The sequence below is a fragment of the Polypterus senegalus genome, chromosome 6, assembly GCF_016835505.1.
Source record: "Polypterus senegalus isolate Bchr_013 chromosome 6, ASM1683550v1, whole genome shotgun sequence".
In the NCBI taxonomy this organism is placed as follows: Eukaryota; Metazoa; Chordata; class Cladistia; order Polypteriformes; family Polypteridae; genus Polypterus; species Polypterus senegalus.
In genome coordinates, this window is record NC_053159.1 from 124,262,094 (window position 1) to 124,283,814 (window position 21,721).

Genomic DNA, 21,721 nt, shown 5'->3' on the forward strand with positions numbered 1-21,721 from the left:
TTAAGAGTGGTGTTCCACAGGGGTCAGTGCTAGGGCCGCTGCTATTTTTAATATATATAAATGATTTAGATAGGAATATAAGTTACAAACTGGTTAAGTTTGCAGATGATACCAAGATAGGTGGATTAGCAGATAATTTGGAATCCGTTATATCATTGCAGAAGGACTTGGATAGCATACAGGCTTGGGCAGATTTGTAGCAGATGAAATTTAATGTCAGTAAATGTAAAGTATTACACATAGGAAGTAAAAATATTAGGTTTGAATACACAAAGGGCGGTCGTAAAATCGAGAGGATTTAGGAGTCATAGTGGACTTGTAAGCTATCATCTTCCCAACAGTGTCCAGAAGCCATTAAGAAGGCTAACAGAATGTTAGGTTATATAGCACGATCTGTGGAGTAAAAGTCCAAGGAGGTTATGCTCAACCTTTATAATGCACTGGTGAGGCCTCATCTTGAGTACTGTGTGCAGTTTTGGTCTCCAGGCTACAAAAAGGACATAGCAGCGCTAGAAAAGGTCCAGAGAAGAGCGACTAGACTGATTCCAGGGCTACAGGGGTTGAATTATATGGAAATATTAAAAGAGCTGAGCCTTTACAGTTTAAGCAAAAGAAAATTAAGAGGTGACATGATTGAAGTGTTTAAAATTATGAAGGGAATTAGTACAGTGGATCGAGACTTGTATTTTAAAATGAGTTCATCAAGAACACGGGGACACAGTTGGAAACTTGTTAAGGGTAAATTTCACACAAACATTAGGAAGTTTTTCTTTACACAAAGAACGATAGACACTTGGAATAAGCTACCAAGTAGTGTGGTAGACAGTAAGACATTAGGGACTTTCAAAACTCAACTTGATGTTTTCTTGGAGGAAACAAGTGGATAGGACTGGCGAGCTTTGTTGGGCTGAATGGCCTGTTCTCGTCTAGAGTGTTCTAATGTTCTAACTTTCCAAGGTTCCTAGTTGAGATATTTAGAGATATACAGTATAGAAATTCAGGTTTTTATCAACTGACTTCTACCTACTTCTGTCTGGATAGATTTTAGCTTCCCACAACCCTACAATTGAATTGAGGAGTTTCAGTAAATAAGTGGTCTTTAACCAAAGAGTTATTAAGCACATTGAAAAATAGTGTAGCTTCATTGCAGTCTTTCCTGGTGATAGGAAGCATATCCTCTTTAATAAAACCCCTGTGTGCGTCTTCTGGTGAAGTGCATGTGCGGGGCCTCACGTTTTCAGTCTCTCCCTGTGCAGAGAGAGAGACACATATAGGTGCGTACGTGAGAGAGACACACACACAGGCGCGCAGGAGAGAGACACACACACACACACACACACACACAGAGGCTCGTGAGAGAGACACACACACACATACACAGGCGCACGTGCATTGTTCCAATGTTACTTTTCTTGGTTGTTTATTAAATTACAGATTTTTCAAATGTTCATTTTTTTCTCTGTGCTTAAAACTCATTAAAATAAGTGTTTTTAGCGAGTGGTTCATAGCGCTATAGGGCGAACTCTTGTAGTGTTACTTTTCTCTGTTTTTCAAGGTTTTTTCAGTGTTATTCAATGTTTTTACATTTAGTTTACTATTACGCTGTGCATTCTTTGGTGGTATTAACTATATTTGTTCTTAAAAACTTAAAAAAATATATATTTACATACAGTTCGTACGGTCTGGAACGGATTAATTGTATTTACATACAATCCTATGGGGGAAATTACTTCAGTTCAAGACCAAATCGGGTTTCGACCAGGGTTTTGGAACAAATTATGGTTGCGAACTGAGGTTCCATTGTATTACTTTCAGAGAAATTTACAGGCACACGGAAATACAAACCAGTATTACTGCGAGAGAAAATTAAAGGCACACAATACAGTGATGCATATTACAGCCACATACAAGGTCCCTTACCATTTAATACAGACTGTTCCTACTAATGTTTATGTGCTACTGTTCTAGCGCCCGTTATTGTAACGGGCTTAATGTCTAGTATTTACATAAGTTTGACAATGTTTTTATACCATAGGCACACAGGCGGACATTAGAGTCAAATGGGGTCAAATGCCCTAATGCAGTTGGCTTTGTGTCCACAGGGAAATTTACTTGATAACTTCACTCAGTCTAACTGCAAAATATAGTGTAATTTGATATAATGCCCGTTTTATGTACTTATTATGTATATTTGATTTTGTTTCTTGTGTTTTCTTTGCTTATACCAAATTATTGTCCATCTGTCCGTCAATCCATTTATTTTTTTTAATTCAGCTTATCCATTTCAAGGTTGTAAAAGCCAGTGCCTATCCCAGCCACACTAGGTGCAAGGTGGGCACCAACCCTGGACGTCCATGCTCGTTTTCTGCACATGTTTATTATGTGGGAGGACAACTGAAGTAAAAAATGCTAGAGGCACAGGAAAAAACATGAAGACTCCTCTCAAATGGTGCCCAGGCTGGAATTTGATCTCATAGCTCTGGTGCTGTGAGGCAGCAGTGCTGACCACTAAACTTACTAAATTTCATCTTCTGCTAATTTATTGTCATAGCAGATATAAACAGCATAAGGGACTTGTGACAGATCTCAAATATCAGAAAATTATGGAGACTGATTTTTCTGTTTAAAGGTGATATTCCTGAATGTTTAATATGTGCATATCTGTACTTATGGGGCTGCAGATAGTGATTTGTTTTGTTTTTGTAGGCTGCTATAATTAATACAATGTAAAGTAATGCTTTTTTTAAGGTCGTTAGCATGCCCTATTTTTCTGTTCTAAAAATGTACAGTAATGTCACACATTTTTAGATTTCCCAAAAGGCATAAAATAGATAAGAAAATGTGCGTCTTGCTTAACCATTTTATACATTCCCTTTGGCTCTGCTGAACACTTAAAAAATAATTTCACTCAAAAGGTGATATATAGAAATGTAGATTAAGGGGACATCTCTTGGCCTACTCAATTGCCTAATTACTACACATGTGAAACATCATACAGCCTTTTCTATCTCTAAGCCTTTTTGCTCCATGCTTTGCAGAAGTACATGTGGACTTATCATTGTTGAACGTCCTTTAATTTGCTGAATGAAATAAAATGGAGAACCCAGAGACACTCATGTTTTGTAGTTGGCTGATTCATCTGTTTGAGATAGGAAGGGGAAAACTGCGTGCAAAATAAATGTTTGTCAGGAATCAGGTAACAATTAAAATTAAACCTTTCATTTTCAGGCTTCTTCAGTTCCACTAGAATTGGATAACACGATAAAGATCGTATGGCAAAAGGTGTATGGTTCACCTAGGTTAGTGTTTTCATGAGTTAGTTTCTTTTCCTCCAGCTGGCTGTTATGAAAGTTGTTTCACAGCTGTGAAAGTTGTGGTACCCCTATCTGGGAGAATTTCATATGAAGTGAGACATGCTGGTTGTGAACCAACCTTGGCATGTCACAGAGATGTACTGCTTTTATCTTGTACTGCTTAGATATATGGAAAGAGCACATTAGGAACATGCCACTCCCACTCAAAATGCCCTGCTTGTTTTTAATGATATCTCATTTGCATGACTTAATTTTTTTAGTCTTGATGTGTCTACCAACCCCCCAGATGGAAATATTCTCTGAGGCAACTACTGAATAACAAGCAGAGAAAGAAATAAACCCAATATTCAAAGCACATTGTGACATTTTGGGGGGTGTTGGTTGTGGCCTTGGGGATGTCATGCATCATTTAGTCTGCCAGTGTTATTGGGAGGATTACAAGAAAACCAATGCAGCAAGCCTGTTTTTCCTTTTGTCAGTGTAATAGAAAATAATAATGCAATTTTTGGCATTTTTAGAAATGTTCTTAAGGTAAACAAAATGTTTATTATGGGTACAAGAAAAAAATTGTGTGTAGAAAAGAAAAAGTCTTTAAATGTTTAATCCAGGTGTTGTTTTGTTATAAACCAATATTGTTGAGCAGAAAATAATTCAGTTTTCCTCTGTTTTAGATTTTGTATGTAGCACATCCAGTTAGCATTATGTGTGCAATTTGGATTTTAGATAGATAGATAGATAGATAATTTATTAATCCCAAGGGGAAGTTTATACAAAAGTTTAGCAAAATTCCCTCAATAGTCACCTTTTTATGCTAGTGTTTTTTCCTCTGGTTTTATTTTACTTTTATTTTTACCTGGCAGTAAATAATGTTTTCTGTAGAAGCTTAAAAATTGCCCACAGAACTCTAGCAAGGGTACAGTGTAGTACACAATAATATTCATCACAATTGATCCCAGAAACCTGCACTTTGGATTACTCTTTAAGCACCCTTTTCCTTGAGAATGTTATATATTGGTCCACCTTGCATTAGTTGGCTTAGTGCTGGGCCATCTGTATAGTTTCCACAGCCTCAGTATTAAGGGGATTATCACAGTCATGGGTGCTACTGAAATTCACTATAAAGAAACATCAAGCTTCTTGCACACAGATGACCTTAAAATGGTTCCTACATGTGAGTGAGCAATAGCACAAGAGTGGAAGTGGAACAGGCATAAGTGCCACCAGGATCTTGTAGCCAGTATTGCAGTGTTATCCTTTTAGAAGTTCCACTGTCTCTTAATTTAGTTCTTTGTTTTATCATTTGGATATGTTACATATTTATTGTCACATTAAAAATATGTTTACTAATAAACAATATCTAGTTGTCCTTACAAATCTGTACAGAACTATTTCATTTTTGACTGTAGGCAAGATTGTAGGACGCTGCCCTCAGCCTAAAAACCATTCACAAAGGCCCATTGCCTGCCTTCTATCCAGTTTGTGATTTTTCTTAGTTGTTTGGGATCATTTGGTTCAATTTGAGTCATAGGTGCTTCTTTTAGTGTGTACTTGCAGTGTCAAATTTGGTGCCACTCCACCAGGCACTGTAGGATTCTGATTCTTTCTGTTCTCACTGTTTGAAAGAAATTAACTTCGCTATTTCACTTTCTAGGGGCAGTGCACCACTCTCTGTTACTTTGACAAGGTAGTGGTCTTTCCTCCTCTATCTTTGCAAAAAGAGCACATCTCATTTTCATGCTCTTGAGGAAGTGCACAGCTTTGCTGGGCATAATTGTGGAACAGTAATGCTCTGCCTACTCATCACCAAAAAAACAATTTCCCACTTAGTTAAAAAAAAAGAAATTTGGCAGGAGGGTAGCAAAGTCAGTAGTTATCAACTAAAAATGGCATTTCGATATATATTAATATTTTAGGGTAAACTCCACCCCCCAATAGAAAAAGTAAATACTCCCAAAATCTCAAACATTCTTTGACAGTTTTGCTTGAAATTTGGTGATTTTATAGGGAATAAAACTGCTGCATGGGAAAAGCAGTGAGCAATATGGTAACAGCAGTGCAAAACTTCAAAAGCTCTGAAAAACACCTAGGTAAAACATGCACGACCATAGCTTAGAGAGAATATAGCTGATTACTTATTTCAAAAATTTGGTTTTGCAATGACCATTATGAGAGAACAATTTGGAGGTAACAGTAATTCGAGCTACTGAAATGGTTAAATAAATGTACTAACAGGAAGATTAATGTAATGTACAAATTGTACCAGGAGATGATTACAAGATCAGCAGGTGTCCTGTAAACAAAATGATTGGACGGTTGTCACATACACAGAACTTTCACGGATAATTGCTAATCTCAAAAATATAAGAAGAAGAGTAAATAGATTTATATTTACTAAGTTATATGGGTGTGTAAGCCAACGAACCAATCAGAGTAAATGTCAGGTTATGTGTATGCATTAATCAGTACTATTATGTAATTCAGTAGTTTATAAATCCTCTGGTTTTATTATTCTGATCATTTTGTAACAGACTGCTGTGATGAATCCTCACTTTTCAAACATTTGCTGAAGAGATAATTAAAGATGCAATGGATAAGCCTTCTCTTGCCTGGTTTCTGACTCGAAAAAGTTTTGTCAAGTTTGTCCTAGTAGAGGATAAGTTTCTTTCTTTAATTAATAATTTAATTTCTACCACCATCAGCAAAAGAAAGAAGAAAAAAGCAGAAATTGATCTAATGGAAGGGCGGCACAGTGACAGCGCTGCTGCCTTGTAGTAAGGAGACCAGGATTCACATCCTGGATCCTCCCTGCGTGGAGTTTGCATGTTGTCTGCATAGGTTTCCTCAGGGTACACCAATTCCTCCCACAGTCCAAAGACATGCAAAATAGGTGGCTTGGCAATACTAGCTGGGGTGTGTGTGTGTTTGTTTGTGTTTGCCCTGCGATGGACTGGCACCCTGTCCAGAGTTGGTTCATTCTTTTTCCCTATAGTAGCTGAGATAGGCTCCAGAACCCCCAATAACCCTGTTCAGGACAAGGCCGTTTAGGAAATGACCAGCTAACTGATCTAATGTAGGAATGTTTTACTCATGGGCAATTGTAATATAGCATGTTGAAAAGTAAGCAGCTCTAGTGACCTATTATTATTATTATTATTATTATTATTATTAGACTGTTGCCTTTATCCAGGGTGACTCACAACATGTATTTCGTTTGTTGTTCCAGTTAGAGCACGGGCAGGTGAAATGACTTGCTTACGGTCACACAGTGTCAGTAGTCAGGTTTGAACCCTTAGCTCTCAGAGTTTGAAGTCTAAAACCTTAACTGCAACAATACATTGCCTGCCAATAACATTACCCCTTGGTTAAAAAATACAAATATTGTATACAGAAACGCACTTAGTTACATAGTACTTCTTGTACACCCGATTAACCAACAACACAGTATTACATGTTGCCCATTGTCTTATGAAATTACCTGGGTAAAGTGGGTTAACACAGCTAGTGTGTGTGTGTATGTGTGCATAGTATATGTGAATATAATTTAGTCCAATGTAGAAGGTAATGAGCAAAGAGATAATGCTTGTATAGGTTGGTTCTGTGCCTGATGCTGATAGTATAGTCTCTTTCTCCATGTGACCCTGATTTGGAATGTTATGTTTATTTGTGTTATTGGTGTTTGTTAGAAACAACTGAAAGCTTTATCACATCATTTTTATTTAACAAGCAAAAGTTAAATTTATTCTTGGTAATGAATATTTCCTCTTCTGTAAAAACCTTGCATTCCTCTCAAGACCCTGCGCTCCTTCTTTTTTTAACACATTACTAATGTGGGTACAGGAAGTTAGAGATGCATTAGTGTGATTCGTTTCCATGTGATGGCTATGCTTAAAGAGCCTTATTGTTCATTGTGTCACATGGCGCCCTGTTAATATTTCATTCAAATATTCATTACTGCTTCTTTCTGCACCTCCCCCACTCCTTTGTGCATCTTGCTCTAGATTGTGACTTGTAACATCCATGTAGGTTTACCAAAAAAAAAGGGTCCTTTAGATACTAAAAAGTTTGTTTTTCACATTTCCTTATGCTCTGCTTAGTGATCACTATAATGTAATTAAGTTTGAGTAGATTCTATGTACAAGCACAACTGCCACATTAAAATTCTTGTTTTCGCTTTCTTTAAAAATTTTCATTGTCTTGGCTTTGGAATCCCAGTTTACAAGGAAAACATTTTCAAACAAGTAGAGTGCTGATTTAACCACTAGCTCCTTGTGTTCCCCTGATTTCAGTTCTTTTTACCTTTTTGTGTCCATAGGTGAAAAAAAAATTACATATCAGAAGTATGGGTCTCCCAATTCACAGTCCAACTCTACATTTTTGTGTCACTGGGCCAAGCCATGGTTTCCAATGTGTGAGATTTTCTTAAATTCTGCCTGTGAGTAGGGCAGAACTGCCAGCTAGCCCCTTCAGCTATGGCACAAAAGCAGTGGCATTTCGTTTTATGAGCTTCCTCTCTATCTTTAACCCTGCAGGGAGATGTTATTTTGCATTAAAAGGGTGAATAACATACAGATTCACTCCATTGGTGATTTTAAATGGCCTCATTATGATTAGTCTATGTGAGTGTGGCCTGAAGCGTGCTAGCATCCTGACATGGTTTGGTTCCAGTTTTATGCCCATAGCAATGTGATTGGTATGAGCAGATTTAAACAAGTGTTGCTTTTAAACAAAATTGGGCTTACGATGTCAGAGTGGAGTAATTTTGTGCAACTAAATACTTTCTAAATTATGCTATAAGAGTCACAGTACATACTGTAAGTACTTTAGAGTAACTTCAGCAAATGCAGGAATACCATATGTGCTCAAAATATGTAGTGGTTGCCTGATGACTTCATGGGATGGATAGTTCTGAAACGTAAGTATGCGCCATCAGCCCTAGAATGCTGCTTGACTATTGCATTGACTCAATAGTGTTTGTCGAACTTTCATGAAGTTTGTCTCATCACACCAAAATGTGTCTCCAGTAATCCATTTACATTTCCCTGATCATTGATTCTGCATTTGATCACCAGTCCTTTTGTCTAAATGTCTCAGCAACAATTGTCTTTGACATTGTCTTATATCACTGTGAAATATCAATCCTGGTTTAATGGCAGTACTAAGTAGTGGGATTCTGAATCAGCTTTACTAAATTGTAATTTCACAGTTCCTACAATTGTGTCTTGATTGTGTGACATAAAATTAACCTGATGCAATAATGCCAGCAGCTGCTGCAATGGAAGCAGTGACTGCTCTCAGTAGCTCTTCAAATGGCGCTAAGAGTGTCAGCATGCTCTCCATGATTAGCATAAGGGTTAGCTGACAAAGCACCATCATAAAAAGGACCAAGTTCTCATTTGACTTTCCTGGTTAAACAAAGGTTAAACTGAATAGAAAGTCAGGTCCGGCAGAGATGACAGTATGGCTGGAGATTGAAGGGTTGCCAATTAAAATCTCAATTTAACTCCTATTTTCCAATTTGTCCTTAAGTTAAGTCCCATCCTTTGTGTCTGTCAGTGTTTGTTTAATGTACGAGAATCATGAAGATTAGGTTGGTTGGTGATCATAAATTTGCCTGCTATGAATGTATGCAGGGTGTCTGTGAGTATGCCCTGTGATGGGTTGGTTTCATGTCCAGGGCTTCTAGTATTGACAGTGGTTACCAGTGACCCTGAGCTGGATATGTGGGCTATAAAATGAATGGGTAGGTTTTATTTAGCCATTTGCTTTGTTGTCAGGGGCCGTCATTTGTTCTCATGTAAATCTATAGGTTTACATCAACACCTGTAAATGTAGTTGTTTGCAGATATTTGTCTGGTCTTTTCGCAGCATTAAGTAATCCAAAAATCACTTGTTTTTGTTACATCTGTGTGTTTTTGGAATCCTACTTATTTGTAAGTTTCCAAGAGTAATTGTGTTTTACAGACATAAAACAAATCTATTTTGACATTAGATGATGGTGGCATTAGTCCTGAAGGCCTGTCGTTTCATTGCTGAACTTGGAGTATACCAGTTGTTTCAACTATGGCTTTATAAATAAACTTTTGTGCAGCAGTCAAAAAAAGGGCCCCAGTGCAAACAAAAAGTACATAAATGTTTAGCAGATGTGCCTGCTGGTTGAGAGGCAGATTGAGCTAACCTCTGTTATAAGCAGTGGAACAGGTCCAGGATTAAGGTGAGAAACTATCAAAATTGTTGGAAAAGTGACTTTTGAGGCTGCTCAAAATGGAAGATTACAGGTGGGTGAGCTCAGAATGTGGTGTCTTAGCCTGTAATTGACATTCAATCACAGTGAAAATCTATAGTAATCTATATATGTTATAAGTATGCTTATTAAGTATTTCTTCAGACTCGCCAATGAAATGTATGCATACACACACACGTTCTCTCCTCTGTTGTATATATCTATTTAATATTTGTGTACATATTATGTATGAAGCAAGTTATCATATCAGCTTAACCAGAATTGTCCCCCTACTCCTGAAGTTCGCCTTTAGCTGCTAGCTTCCTCTGTAACCAGTAAAGTTTTTGTAGACACACTTAGCTGATTAGATTCCTGGTAAGTTCAGTAGCTTTCATTTGCTGTAAGTCTGAAGAAAATTTGCCTCACAATTCCTTGTTTCCATATAACTTACCATTACTCCACTCATCTTGTATGTTTTTATTTTGTCTGTGTTTTGCTTCCTGAAATATATCCTACTCAAAGAAAAATAGATTTATTATACATTATTAAATAATTATTAATTATTCAAGTATACTGTTTTTTATAATGTATATTTTATACACATTACTTTTACACCTCATATTTTGATATAATAGCTAAAAGTTCTATTTCTGTTTTATATACTGGATAGCCACTGGTTAGAGCTGCTTGTAGCCTTCAGTATTGTTATTATTACTTTATCCTGTTTTTTTTCCTTTCAATATTGGGGGAAAAAAACAAGTCCTGAAAATTATTGATTATTATTATTAAATTTACCAAACATTCTCAGTTCATGGTCGTTGGAGGCTGGAACCTATCCTGGCACCATGAGGATCAAGGTGGGAAAGCACCTCATATCTATACTCAAATGAGGCCTATTTAGAATTCTAGTTAACCAAGTTTTTTTTTTTCCTCTTTCTCTCCAGGCTTTGTCCTGTTTGATACTCTCCAGTCCATCCACTAGCTTGACTTCCATATTCTGCTTAACTCTCTGTTTAAACTAATCTTAAGAGGTTTTAGACAAATCATGAAGGGTGTGGATTTTTTTTAAACCTTTTATGAAACCCGGCAGAAAAAATGAAAGGTGACTAGTGGATTAACCCCTCTAAGAAGGGGGTGGCGGTGCTTAAAATTGCCTAACTTAATATTCTCTGTCAATCTCTATTCTGCTTGGTTATGTTTTATTTGTTTGCTTGCTCTTTTCAACCATGACTTTCAGCAGTTCAGCATTATTAGGTTTTTTCTACATGCTTGGGCACAAGGCAGACTTCAGTGATTTTTCAGCCTCTGGCATTTTCTTTTCTCACCATATCCACACCATATTTACACGTGTTTTGTTTTTGCCTGCATTTGTCCAATCCTGGAACCCATAGAGAATTTGCCAGCAGGTGCAGAGGGACAGGAGTCTTGCTAATTATCATCAGAATCATGGTAAAGGCATTCCTCCTCCCACCCCCACATCTGCTCCTTTTACAGCTGCTGTGTTTGGCTCTATAACGAAAGTGTCCAATAGATTGGACAAACAAACATGAGCCCTTTCCGTAGTTTATTTTTTTCTGATGTGTAGTGTTTTTTTTATTTGGTGTAATCCTCCCTTCCATAGAGTGAGCCCATTCTTTTTGGACCCTATTATTAATTGAGAACTAGTAAGTGAACATATTCACCATCCTATAATCCCAGCTCACAGTCTATCTGTTCATTGGGCATTACTGTGAAGCTCTTGACCGGGTATAATCAGGAGCTGCTAATGCTCCTCCGGAGATGCGCAAGCTAATGCAGTGTTACTTCTGAACAAGGCAGAGAAGGGAGAGAGAGAGAAAGGGTGGATCTCATGAAAAGCATCTTCTTCTTTTCTTCCTGGTTTTCTTAGAAGCTCTGAAAAGACAAGGAAGCCTCCAGGGATTTTCCTTAGGAGCATGGAAAGAAAAGGAGGGGGGGCTGGGGGGCTGGCAAAGGAGGGTACCACCCTGTTTTAGTTACGCCTCCACTGTGTGTGTAAGGTGCTCTGTGACAATCGGGAGAGGGAGGTCTGTTTGCGGGCTCACTGCTTGCGAAGGGGGAGGTTGCTGTATTATTTTTCTTTCTTCCTTGCTCTCCTGCTCTTTCATCCAGCCAGAAGCTCGTTTTAGGATTTCTTGTTTTTGCCTTTTTTTTTTTTTTTTGCTTTGTTGTGTTTTATGAGATGAGCGGCACTACTCCAATCTGAAGAGATAAAGCAAGCGAGAACTGCTGGACAGCTGAGGATGGAGCATCTTAGCCACCGTGGCCTGCCCCGTCTGTCATGGATCGACACGCTCTACAGTAGTACGTCTCCAATTTATTTGTCTACTATTCTCATTTGAACAGTTTATGGGGGTGGGTTGTGTTGGCTTTGCAATGTGTGTTTAGCAAAGCAGTAAAAGCTAAATGCAAGCTTGTGGAGTGTCCAGATTCAGAAGCGACAGCTGCAGGCAGCCCAGTTATGCATGAGTGACAGCTGAGTTGAACAATCCCAGTTTTAGACATTAGTTTAACATGCTAGTGAATGCTGTTATGGAAAATAAGCCAGGTCCTTGCTGTGAAAGGCATTGGTGTGACCAGTCAAACCGAAAAACGCATTTGAATTCAATTAAAACAAATGATCCAAAACACATACACACACACACACAAAATGAGTAGCCCACCTTACAGTTTCAGATTTTGTGTCTAGCTAACCTTTGACCTGTATATTATAAGAGATGTATTGCCTTGATGGGCATGAATATGTTATTTGGCCGGATTATTTTAATTCTTGAGATATGTCTTTTTTCTTTTGTAGTCACTGTGTTATTCCAAATTCTAATCTATCTGCCACACTACTTAGGCAGATGACTTTAGTAACAAATAAACAAATGCAGTTACCTGGACTGCGGAGCTTCCAACCTGAAATCATAGATGCCTGGTTTCTTGAACATGTCTTACAATCCTATACTGCTGTACTGCTGTGAATGGCTTCTCTGAAAGTAGCAAGGAGGGGTGGCTTTCTGCAGCGCACCAGATTTAAGAGCTGAGCGTGAGCTTATGCAACAGCTTGTTAGCACCTGATTTAGAGTATGGAGCAGGGCTGCATACTAATATCAGTCTGCAGAGAGTTGTTTGCTCCTCTCTGTCACTAAAGGTTATTTGTATTTGTGCTGCTTCTTAGTCTTTAGTGGTTCTGACAGCTGTTGCCATCAAAGGGATGTTCTAAGAAGACCAAATGCTCAACAGCTGAATGGGGGCATTTTGTGCCATCATAATATACAATCAGAAATTAACTGTAAAATCTTTTAGTGTGTGTTTTCCCATTCTGTTTGGTATCATTATTTTTGAATAATATCTTTTGTAGTGAAATAGCCAAAAAGTTTGCCTAAGTTATCGGCATTGAAGAAGTTCTTAGTTGAATGTTGCTATGGGTACACAAGTCATTTAAATCTGTACCAATATAGAGTGAGCATAAAGCAACAACTCCTGCCCATATTTATGTATTTATATACAGCTAGTTAGTGTTTTGATCTTCTAGAAGTGGTTGTGGTTATGCATCTTTGTTTTATTTTTGAAAGTGCTTACAGTGCCCCAAATTGCTTGTGTTTGAGAATATGGCCCTATTTAAAATTACCATAACTTTAATAAAGATGGGCAGACCATGTTGTGTGGAGTTTACAGTTTGATCAGTGTTTGGAATTTCACAGCTTGGTTAACTGCAACTGTTATAATAGATTTATATGACAAACACTCAGAATTGGACAAGGCTATTGGCTCTTCACCCTCTCTAATTCATCCATATATCCATTTTCTAACCCAGTTAATCTAACAGTAATGCGGAATGTCAGGGTATTGCAGCATGACCACAAGGAGCCATCCCTAAGTAGGACACCCAGAGATTAAGTGGCACATTTAATGCTGATGATGATTTTATTAAAACATAGCATATCAAGACAAGAAGACTCAGCTATTGTCGGTTATGGTGTTGCTCTAATATAGCATAAGGATTATAAAATATATAAATAGAAAATAAAGAAAATTAGAACAATACAAAAGTTTAAAATCCGTCCAGATACTTCTCTCTTCTTTTAAATCACAGAAATTCTCTGTCTCATTTTCTACATTACAGTAAAGTGTGACTTAATCTATCAGTTAAAGTGTTTTGCTGCCTGAGAAGATCCGACTTTTAAGGAGTAATGCGAGGCAATAACATGAAGTGAGTTTAGAATTGGAAAAGGATAAAGGTGCAGTCTTCTTTCAGGATCAGATTCCAAAAAAGGTATTTAATTGAGATCTAGATAGACCAGATTTCTAGAAGCTAGGGCTACAAGCTGCTGAGACTGGAGGATGTTTTGATATTTAGGAAATTAAATTGTAAAATATTGATTGTGATATTCTGAAATGGCTGGGATTTGTGCCAAGGCTGGTAAACCAAAATAAATTGAATAACTGATAGGACTGTACTGCACAGAGATGTGACAGAACTGAAGAAATACAACAGTATGAGAATACCGCTGGCCATTTTTCTGGTTTCCATAGGATTTTATCAATCAGAATCGAAGGAGACAAAGCTATGGATCACTAAGATAATCAGATGTCTAGGTGGCAGTACTGCCCAAAATAGTACTGAATTTTTTACATATTAAATATGGAGGATGATGAGGTTTGAAAATACTGCATACTTATTTAGGGTAGGATCATGTGTCCAATAATGACAACAGTAGGATGCTAAGATTATATTAAATCAATCTTCTGGAGAGTGAAAATGGAAGATGTTTGGCTTTTTTGGAATCGAACTTTAAGGCAGGAAAGCAGAGTTGGGTAGAATTCTTAGATTTCAGGTTCAGTCTTCTAGTAAGTAAACTTGAAGGAAAATATAGCTGTGGCAGGATCAGACTTCTAAGATGATACGATTTGAAAGTACTCTACTGGACATATAAACAAGTAGGAATATACTGTATGTATTATCAGAATAGTTTAAATATCTGGGTATAATTATTACAAGGGAAAGCAAACAATTTTTTAAATGCAGTTTTGGTAGTATGATTGAAAACCTCAAAACTATACCTAATAAGATTGTTTTTGCTTTATTCTTTGTTAGCTGGGAGAATCAATATTGCCAAAATAAATATCCTCCAAAATATACTATATCTTTTTCAGAGCTTCCTTTGATACATGAACACATTTTTAAGGAGTTAGACTGAATTGGAACTTAAAATGACCATGTATCAAAAAAGTAAATCAGCAAAAATCTAAAGCATAGGGCAGCATGCCACTGCCTAACTTTCAGTTCTGTTACTTGGCTGAAAGTATTCATTCGATAAAGTTTTTGAATCTTTTGTGCAAATATATACAGTATATACATATACAGTGCATCTGGAAAAGTATTCACAGCGTATCACTTTTTCCACATTTTGTTATGTTACAGCCTTATTCCAAAATGGATTAAATTCATTTTTTTCCTCAGAATTCTACACACAATACCCCATAATGACAATGTGAAAAAGTTTACTTGAGGTTTTTGCAAATTTATTAAAAATAAAAAAACTGAGAAATCACATATACATAAGTATTCACAGCCTTTGCCATGAAGCTCAAAATTGAGCTCAGGTGCATCCTGTTTGCCCTGATCATCCTTGAGATGTTTCTGCAGCTTAATTGGAGTCCACCTGTGGTAAATTCAGTTGATTGGACACGATTTGGAAAAGCACACACCCCTCTATATAAGGTCCCACAGTTGACAGTTCATGTCATAGCACAAACCAAGCATGAAGTCAAAGGAATTGTCTGTAGACGTCCGAGACAGGATTGTCTCGAGGCACAAATCTGGGGAAGGTTACAGAAAGATTTCTGCTGTTTTGAAGGTCCCAATTAGCACAGTGGCCTCCATCATCCATAAGTGGAAGAAGTTTGAAACCACCAGGACTCTTCCTAGAGCTGGCCGGCCATCTAAACTGAGCGATCGGGGTAGAAGGGCCTTAGTCACGAAGGGCGATGGTCACTCTGTCAGAGCTCCAGAGGTCCTCTGTGGAGAGAGGAGAACCTTCCAGAAGGACAACCACCCCTGCAGCAATCAACCAATCATGCCTGTATGGTAGAGTGGCCAGACGGAAGCCACTCCTTAGTAAAAGGCACATGGCAGCCTGCCTGGAGTTTGCCAAAAGGCACCTGAAGGACTCTCAGACCATGAGAAACAAAATTCTCTGGTCTGATGAGACACAGATTGAACTCTTTGGTGTGAATGCCAGGCGTCACGTTTGGAGGAAACCAGGCACCGCTCATCCAATACCAGGCCAATACCATCCCTACAGTGAAGCATGGTGGTGGCAACATCATGCTGTGGGGATGTTTTTCAGCGACAGGAACTGGGAGACTAGTCAGGATAAAGGGAAAGATGACTGCAGCAATGTACAGAGACATCCTGGATGAAAACCTGCTCCAGAGCGCTCTTGACCTCAGACTGGGGCGACGGTTCATCTTTCAGCAGGACAATGACCCTAAGCACACAGCTAAGATATCAAAGGAGTGACTTCAGGACAACTCTGTGAATGTCCTTGAGTGGCCCAGCCAGAGCCCAGACTTGAATCTGATTGAACATCTTTGGAAAGATCTTAAAATGGCTGTGAACCGACGCTTCCCATCCAACCTGATGGAGCTTGAGAGGTGCTTCAAAGATGAATGGGCAAAACTGGCCAAGGATAGGTGTGCCGAGCTTGTGGCATTATATTCAAAAAGACTTGAGGCTGTAATTATTGACAAAAGTGCATCAACAAAGTATTGAGCAAAGGCTGTGAATACTTATGTATGTGATTTTTCAGTTTTTTTATTTTTAATAAATTTGCAAAAACCTCAAGTAAACTTTTTTTCACACTGTCATTATGGGGTGTTGTGTGTAGAATTCTGAGGAAAAAAATGAATTTAATCCATTTTGGAATAAGGCTGTAACATAACAAAATGTGGAAAAAGTGATGTGCTGTGAATACTTTCGGGATGCACTGTATATAATCTTAAGGAATGATGGGAAAGGGATGTTTCATTTAACATTTCAGAAAACAAATTAAATTCAGCCATTCCTAAAATACATTCTTGTTCAGTATGCACCAAGCATGCCATATTTCAATTACCGTATATGCTCACATATAAGTCAGGTCTTGAAACCCGAAAAATAAAATCAGACTCCTACTTATATGCCCGTTCAAAAATGCAACACTTAATTTTTACTTGCCTCCTCCAGTCTGTTTCTCAGACGCATCAAATTTTGTTGCAGCAGCACAGTTACCACTTTCTTTCACTAATTCAACAACGTTTAATTTAAAACCAGCTTCATATTTTCTTCTGATCGAATGATCCATCATAGGTAAGGGATGCTCTTATGATAAAGGTATACAAGTGTGCTAGATGCAAAAAACACAATACAGTGTAAACGTTGCTTCGGAATAGTTTGGTATTACCGTGAGGTCACATAGGCTCAATAGAGACAGAGAGAGAGAAGTTAGGAGCACATGCTGATACAGCGCATTGCCGCACCCACATAGGAAAAAAAAAAGGCAGTGTGCTCCGCAGTTACACTCTCAGGTGGGTGTTAGCATATCATAATCCCTTGTACCAATAGAGTTTTCCGCATTCTACTTATACGACTAACATTATAAAATACCAGAAATTATTCTGTACAGGAGAACTTATCCCCGAGTATATACGGTAAACATTTTTCATTGAACATATTTCCAAGTTGTAAAAGATTTCATCAAGCACCTGCATCAGTAGGCCTCATGTTTTGGGAATATCCTTTTCTTAAACAATTTAAACAATAACTTTGCATTTAAAAATAATTCCCAGTTCCTTAATGGCAGTATTTGGAGTGATACCAGATATGTTAATAATGTGCCATGACAAATCAGTTTAATATCCTAGACCTATACCATACTAATTGTACAAAAACGTATTTGGCTTAACAGGAAGAATCCCAATCTATCTTCTATAACTCAGTCAGTAAGAAACATTCTATATTATCTCAAGTTAGAAAAAATGCAATTCTCTTTACAAGGATTTGCTCAAAGTTTTTTTAGAACTTACCAAGAGCTCATTGATATAATTCTAAAGAAAACCTGCCTGGCCTACACTTAACTTTTTTTTTATTCTAAGTTCTTTTTTATTATATACAAAAAACTATTTTAGATGGGGTTCTATATTTATATTACTGTCTTTGTTAGACTGGGGCTGAATGCTTTCTATTTGGATTGTTTCCAAAGCATCCTTAAATCTCTGTATGGCTCACAAATGCGTATGTTCCTAAGCAGTGTACAACATAAATTTATGTAACATCTGATAAGTGAATGCAGTGCACCACATATGGAAGTTATTGCAGTGAAAAATATAGATAGTAATGTAGATGGTAATAAAAACATACCAGAAACTCTAATTTTTGAGGAGGAGGAGGAGGAGGAGGAGGAGGAGGAGTATCACATGTAAAGGCTTCATGGAAATTCTTATTTGCATGTCAGACTAGCCTGCAATACATTGCCATTTTCTAGCACAATGATCAACAAAAGTGTATTCATATATACATCATTATTTTGTTTAACAGAAAACCCAAATTGACTTACCTGATGTATTCCGTACTCACTATCTAGAATGTGAGTTGGCAAAGGAGCTTTTTGTTAAGGATCAATATTCCAGGATGTACTAGGTTCTTTCAGGTTCAAACTCCAAAGGATAAGTCATAGTAACTTCTTCACAGACACTGTAGATTTGCATTTGCCACTTGAAATTGTTTTAATTTATTAAAAAAACATATCTTTTTTTCACTTGCACTTTACAATGGAGGCTATGAGGCAGGGGACACCACCGGAAAATAAAAGCCTTTAAATTTACCAGTGAAATAGCAAAAGTTTCAATATAAAAAAAAAATATGCCTTCTGTGTTTCCGATGCATGTTTGTGGCAACAAAAGAGATCTGAAGATTATCGCTTTATCCCATATTCCTGGAGGTGGTAAGGGTGCATTTTCTATTCTTTTGTATGAGTCTTCAAATAAATATGTAAGTAAATCAAGACAAACCCAACCACATGGCACAAAACGTTTACTGTAATTTTTTTGTTCTCTTGAGAGTAAAAAGTTGTTGCGCAGGAAGACTAAGTGCTGAGCTACTGTGTATACCTAGTCTTCTTTTAAAATGGCTGAATTGCATAATTTTTTTTTTTAGTTCAGAAATAACATGTATAAGCTATAGTACAATATGTGTGTGATCACAAGACACAGATCAATACTTTATAACTGTCTTGGCTTGAAAAATGGCCATTGGTATGGTATTTGATATGATTTTAAGCTTTTCCTTCATGTCTCATAGCCTCCATTGTATAGCGCAAGTGTGGGCAAGATATTTTTTTTTTAAGTTGTAGAAAACACTTAACTTTAGAACTCTATTTTGCATGGCAAATGCATATATACCATGTTTGTGAAGAAATAAATCTGACTTTAAAAATACCAAACTTATCCTTAAGTGAGGTAATGCAGTATGATGCCTGGTACCATTAGGATCAGTCTTCTAGAAAGAGTGCTTTTTCCTGACAAAATTACAAAGTAATGCTGCTGGGCACTTAACTATAGCAGGATCAGACTTTTAGGAAGTAAAGATTCAATATAATAAGATGTTCGATACATAGAATAAGTAAAATTTTATGTAGATATTTACGGAAGGTTCAAGTGTCTAGGACACAAGTGATTAGGATACTTGTTTCCTTTTATCATATGTAACCAAAACATCAGTATTACTTGTTCTGTTGAAATTTCCTTCTAAAAAGTACATGTTTATTTTGAGCACAATCAAAATTCAGAGAAATAATGTTCTTTAAGCATTAATTTTTTACGAAGTTAAGCAGTATGATACCTACTATATTTCCATTTGAGATTGGAGTTCCAAGAAACAGCATTGCAGGATACTTGCTTTTGACAGACTCAGATCACTTGGATTTCAAAGTGAAGAATGGTAATATTTGACAGTATTGGAATTGCTAAAGTAAAGCAGCTTGTGGTTGTTCCCTGAAAGATCAGGAGTCCATAAAGTAAATCATATTTAGTTCCTTTAGGATCAGACTTAAGAAGTAAAGAAGTGTGTTTTGCTCTGGAAAGATCAAACTACAGTAAGTAAAACCACAGAGTAGTTCTTTCTGGCAGAAACAGAATTCTAGGAATTAATTCTGCAGGATACTTAGTTATACCAGATCTTACTTCTGAGATGGGGCTTAATGAATTAAACCTTCCTAAAGGGCATGTGACAGCCCTGAATAAACTTATTGAATCTGACTAGTTAAGAAACTCTACACATGAGGACCTCTGAGCTCACCTGCCAATGTGTAAAATAACTTCTTTGATCAACCAGCTGGGAGCTCTTGCGGTGGGGGAGGGTGGGTGCTGGGCCCAAGAGAAACCACTAACAGCTTATGTTTTCTTTCGGCTCTGAAGAGATTCAGATTTACCCAGCAGCCTGATGGGAGCTCACGATGCTGATGATTAATGAGCCACGGGAGGGTAGATAATTAACCGACAGCTGCATGTTTATTGAAAACACATTGAAAATGGGCGTAGTTTCATTGTTATGGACAGAGAGGTCTTGTTTTCACTGTTTTATTTCTCTGACCTCTTGACTCTATTTTAAGCCTTGCTGATCCACTGAAATATTGCACACAGCCACTTTGTTTCATCATCCGTGTAGAATTTTCATCTATAGGGCACAGAGAAGGACATAGATGGTCAATAGGGGTTAAATGATGCCTAAATCTGATGAAGTAAGTCCCTGCATAGCAAGCAGAGATGTTAAGATTTTAGGACAACACAAGGGTACCTCTGATAAGTGCACATGTGGTGAAAACAAGATCAGTTCCTCACACAAATTAAATACATAAACCAAGCTGAAATTGTTGTTTTTGTGTTTGCTGCATTATTATAGCAAGCATACGGAAGGAAGTTGTTTGGCAGAATTGTAATTGCTGCATCCCCTGGGATTCTGATTCAAACAAGTGAAAACTTGCTGGCGATCCATTTTTACTCTAATGATGGTAAAATATCACAGTTGTTTTCTAGGAGCTCCCAAAGTGGAGGCCCTGTTAATTCTGTACTGATATCCATAGGGGAGCTTGGTATTAGAGTATGTTTTAGCAGTATAAAGGCCTCTACCTTCCTTTTCACGTGAGCCACTGGTAGCAACGAAAAGAAAAGAAAAAAAAAACTTCTAATTTTAGCAACAACCCCCTTGAACTGCTGGGCTGGGCTGTGTACCTCCTGGCTGCCAAGTGCTATTTTTATTGTTGGAGCAGCTTGGCAGCAGCCTAAAGGAAGGGCTGTGTGTATTTCTTTGTTTTGTATATAGCATCTAAGTTGTTTGTTAAGTTGAATCCTTTTATTCTTATTAATTTTCTCTTGTCTTCTTTTTCTGTTATTTAATAATTTTACATTTTTCTTGGTCCTGTTTTTACATGTAACTAGTAATCCAAGTATAATAATTTTTTTTAATTGTAAAGAAAATACATTTCTTTAATCTTCATGAATTTGAAGAGAGTAACAGGCTTTGCAGTCACTCTGCACTGTTTTGAGCCTATCAAATAAACAGAAATGTTCTAAACATACTCTTATTGGTCAGCTGTGACAATGGTGGACTAGCTTCTGCATGAATGGTGTGCACTTTAAGAGTTGTTGATAAATGTTATGATCCTTGTACACTCATTTATGATTTGTGAAAGGCTTCTCCAAACAAACAGTGGGACACTCTTTATCCATCCATCCATCTATCCCCGTTTATTCAATATTTATTAAATTGTGTGAGGGGAATTGATGTAATGCCAAGCTGATTAAACACTCTTTGCATTTTTTCGTTTATGGAAGCCAATATTCTTTCCTTTGTAAATGTGGATATCTGCTGTCTGAAATAACAAATGAAAACAAATGAATCCCCAAATGATGCTTCACTGTGACAGTCAAACACCATTCAACCTCAGCTTTCTACTTGTCCCACCATTTCCTTGTCTGCTCCTGACTCATTGTAGGTGTGCTTTTTATGTTTAAATGTGTATACATCACAAATCAGTATTTTAACTCAGGTAATATATACATTTTAAAGTATATTTCATTTTTTTAATAATGATTTTGAGTTTGAAAGCTGTTACACCTTTATAATATTGAAATTAATGTCCCT

General features: G+C 37.3%; 1 protein-coding gene and 1 long non-coding RNA gene across 3 annotated transcripts in view; one reads left to right on the top strand and one right to left on the bottom strand.

Moving 5' to 3' along the window:
* Positions 1-12,507, bottom strand: part of LOC120531544 — a 72,425-nt gene extending 59,918 nt beyond the window's left edge. The window contains exon 1 of the long non-coding RNA XR_005634118.1: positions 12,433-12,507. This is a non-coding gene — a long non-coding RNA (uncharacterized LOC120531544). The remainder of the gene's footprint in view (positions 1-12,432) is intronic.
* The window catches only part of abr (ABR activator of RhoGEF and GTPase), a 382,201-nt gene that overhangs the window by 77,379 nt on the left and 283,101 nt on the right, over positions 1-21,721 (top strand). The window contains exon 1 of one of the 2 annotated variants that reach the window (XM_039757042.1): positions 11,712-11,856. The exons of the other annotated variant lie outside the window; for it this stretch is intronic. Within the exon in view, the coding sequence (XP_039612976.1) occupies positions 11,796-11,856 (61 nt within the window). The 5' untranslated portion in view covers positions 11,712-11,795. Of the gene's footprint in view, positions 1-11,711; positions 11,857-21,721 lie in introns of those variants that run through there. 2 annotated transcript variants of the gene reach the window in all.